Source organism: Fulmarus glacialis, unplaced genomic scaffold (assembly GCF_000690835.1).
Source record: "Fulmarus glacialis isolate BGI_N327 unplaced genomic scaffold, ASM69083v1 scaffold18099, whole genome shotgun sequence".
Classification (NCBI taxonomy): domain Eukaryota; kingdom Metazoa; phylum Chordata; class Aves; order Procellariiformes; family Procellariidae; genus Fulmarus; species Fulmarus glacialis.
This window is the reverse complement of record NW_009232794.1, coordinates 2532-6328: the sequence shown is the minus strand read 5'-3', so window position 1 is coordinate 6328 and position 3797 is coordinate 2532. Positions and strand designations below refer to the sequence as shown.

General features: G+C 45.1%; 1 protein-coding gene across 1 annotated transcript in view; it reads left to right on the top strand.

Moving 5' to 3' along the window:
- Positions 1-211: 211 nt before the first annotated feature.
- Positions 212-3797, top strand: part of HOXC10 (homeobox C10) — a 4616-nt gene continuing 1030 nt past the window's right edge. Inside the window, exon 1 of the mRNA XM_009585080.1 lies at positions 212-1028. Coding sequence (XP_009583375.1) covers positions 245-1028 — 784 coding nt within the window. The 5' untranslated portion in view covers positions 212-244. The remainder of the gene's footprint in view (positions 1029-3797) is intronic.

Genomic DNA, 3797 nt, shown 5'->3' with positions numbered 1-3797 from the left:
GCTGGCAGATGTCGCTGTTGCTCCACGGTGCCGCTCCCGGTCCCGACAACTTGACCCCCGTGACGTCGTCCCCGTCTGAATCATCAAGGCCATTTTCAATCCTCATTGGCCTGGGCATCACGTGGGGGGGTGGAGGGGGGGAGAGGCGATGCGTGGATAATTATGGTGCTTGATATTTTTTCCCCCTAAAAAAAAGATGTCAGCCCCTGGCTGGAGTATTCCTCCTTAAAAACCCTCTCTGAAAATGTCATGTCCCAACAATGTGACTTCTAACTCGTTTTTGATGGACTCGTTGGCCGGTACCTGTAGAGGGGAGAATTATTCCTCCAGCCAAGGGATGTACATGCAGCCTGGGAGCGATTTCAGCTGCGGAGTCATGAGGAACTGTGGAATTATCCCGTCTCTTTCCAAAAGGGACGAGGTGAATAGCGCTACCTTGTCTCTCAGCACCTATCCATCTTACCTTTCTCAGCTAGACACTTGGTGTGACCCCAAAAATACGTACAGGATCGAGCAACCTGTTGCAAGACAGCTCCCATCCTGCTCCTTCCCAACCAATGTCAAGGAAGAGAATGTTTGCTGTATGTATAACGCTGATAAAAGAGCAAAAAATGCCACAGAGACAGCCCTCTACCCCAACCAAATGCCTGAGTCTTGCCTAAATGACCATGAAGTCCCCGTTCCTAGCTACTACCGAGCAAGCCAAGGTTACCCCTCCATGGAGAAGACGTCAAACTGCAGCAATCCAAATGAGTTTGAGGCAAGTTTTGAATCCAGGGCGAGCCTGAACCCAAGGAATGAGCATCTGGAACCAGCACCACCACCTCCTCCACCTCCTCCGCCGCCCCCGGTGGCTAAAGTGAGTTTCCCCGAAAACACAAAAACAGATAATACTCAGAACACATCCACGAACGAAATTAAAACAGAAAAAAGCGCCCCAGCACCCAAAATAAGTCCTTCGGAAGCAGAGAAAGACCTGAATAAAAACACTGACACCAGCACTGACAATTCTGACAATGAAGCAAAAGGTAAGGGAATCATTCGTTACCAGTAGCTAATTTCAGCAATTAGTAATCGTCCATAGCTAATAAGAGCAAGAGTAATGCGAATATGCAGTAATGTGCTCTCTACCCTGCCAACTTCTCCTCCAGAAATTGGCACAATAATGTTCTGCATTGTTGCTGTCTTTGGGGAAAAAAATATTCTTCCTAGAAATGTTGTTTGTTTGTGTGTTGTTTGTGTTTGGTTTTGTTTTGTTTTTTTTTTTTTAAATATATATATTAGAGCTGAGGAAAAGGAGCAGAGAGCTATTTGAGAACTCGTCCTCTCGCTGTTTATATGGAGAAAATGTGCTGTGCATGTGCTTATGCAAAAAAAAAATTTGGTCCTTGCTGCAGAATGTAATAAGGCGAGGTGGCTTTGCTCTGAAATCGCAGAGACTTGGGGTTTGTTTGTTTGGGGGGGGGGGGTGTTTTAAGGGGGTTTTGTGTTTTTTTAAGGCAGATGAACCCTGATTTTCTTCCCCTTCATATCGCTTTCTATGCAAATGCTTTATTTCCGTGTGCTAAGCGAATTTGTCTTCTTTGGCTTTGCTCGGTGTTAAAGGGGGGTAAAAAATTAAACTGCGTAGAGTCTAATTTGCAGTTACAAGCGTCTCAGGCTGGAGTTGGGCACTGTGGCTCATTGCATTTCTTGGAAGCTCGTTGGGAGACTCAGAGAGGAAAAAGCTGCTTTTTTTTTTTTTTTTTTTTCCTGGCGAATTGAGGTCTTGTTTGCGAAGGCAAAAAATGTTTCTGTGTGTTGAGCAGATGTTTTAAGTCTGGGATTGTCTGAAAAGAGGCTTTCATTGAGCACATTTTATTTTCACTCTAGAGATTGCATATGGCTTGAAATCGATGTGTATGTGTGAATATTCGGGTTTGTTTCTCTCCTAATTTGAAGCTAGGTGGATCCAGAGGCTTCTTTCAGGTCAATAAGTGGGGATCATGTGAAGGGATGGATTGAATTTCCCTAAAAAGTTGGAGCGAAATTTCCTTGGTAGAAAATACTGCTCAGATCTGAGCAACGGGTTGCATGGTTTTGCCTGTGGTATGTGGATTAAAATATCCGCCGTGTGTCAGGATCTGTGCTATAATTAGGGCTCCAGCAGCAGAGGGATGGCGGGGGTATGTGGCGTTGTATGTGCATGCGGGGCTGCACGCGTGTGGGTCGTGTGTGGACCCCCATGCACACACGCCTCGGGTCTGTGGCACCAGCAAAACCTATCCTCTGGCGTTTCCCCCTCCAAAATTGGCCTTTTTAAAAGCAGAATCCAGAAACACTTCTTTTTTAATTAGTATTTTTCTCTTTTTTTTTTCTTTTTTCCTTTTTTTTTTTTTTTTACCATTCCGCATCCAAAGGGAAATGATATTATCTGACAGTTGAGTTACAATTACACACACACACACAAAAAAAAGGCAAAGTCAAGGTTATCAAAACCCCTGCAAACTTATCTGCACAAAGCGCCTTCAACGTCCACGCCAAGAGAGGTTTTGGTGGGAGTTCTCCCGAAAGAAAGATTATATTGGGTTGGATTTGTAATTGGGGCGGAAATAAAGAAGGAAATAAATACAGATAAAGGCTTTCTTTCGCTTCAGATGTTAAATTTAAAATGGTTGCGTGGAGAAAGAGGTGGTTTCCCAGCTTTTTTTTGCGTTTTAAAAGGCATTTGGTGTCGTTTGCAGTGTTTTCAAATGGTCAGATCCACTTTGGGGCGGATTTTGTTTGCTTCTGTTGCTGTTGCTTCCTTTTAAAATCTTTTATAGCTTCAATTTTCGTTTATGTTGAACCCGAATTTTTAGTCGTGCAGAAGGTAAGAAACCTTTCTCGTGTAATTTAAGCATTTGGGGGGGTGATGGTGTTTCCAAAGGGATTTCCAGGTCTTGGTGGCATTAAAGGTTTTCTGCAAACGCAAAAGTGGGTCCATGTCACAGCAGCAAATTTTGAAGGTGCCTTTGGCCAAATCAAGTTTTTTCTTTGAATTTCACGAACGCAGTGCCGAGGAGGTTGCTACAACCGCAGGATCCGCTTTGCTTTTTCTTACAGTTTAGGCAGAAATATTGGCCGGCTGCTGGTGCCAGGATTTTCTCATGACCAAATTCAAAGCCCAAGTATTTGCTGTGTTTATTTATGTACGTGTGAAATACGTTTGCCTTTGCAAAGTGTATGTGTGCGTATCTATACGAGTGTGTAGAGTGAGGAGAGTGTATATGGGATTACAATTACCTCCGAATTTACCTATATGTGCCCACACAGCTCATAAAGGCAAATCTATTTCCTACAACCCCGGCTCACGAAAAATACACTTGACTAAAGGCTGCTCGGGGGATCTCCAGGACGAGCGAAAATAGATTGCTTCCCCCAAAATAACACGCCTTTAGGCAAATATTCCAGCCTCTGAGGATCATTTTGAAGCCCAGATTAATTTTTTTTTTTTTTTGGGGGGTGGTAAAGGGTGACTCGGGGAAGCCCCAAGAGCTACGGGGGACTCCGAAAGTCACTTTGCTGATCCCAGATTCATTTTAATCAGCGAGATTTTAAGCCCCTCCGTCCAGCCTAGTGAAGCCAGAAGAAATCCACATCGTGCTGTTCTCCAGCCCCCGAGGGGGGGGGGCGCGGAGCGGTGCGGTTTCCCCGCGGCTGAGAGGTGGAGGTGCGCGCTGCCGCCACCGATTTACTCCCAGGCACCGAATGTATTAAACCACCCCCTTACCTCCTCCAAACCTGCTCTTTCCTCCCTAAAACCCGCAGGAGAGCGA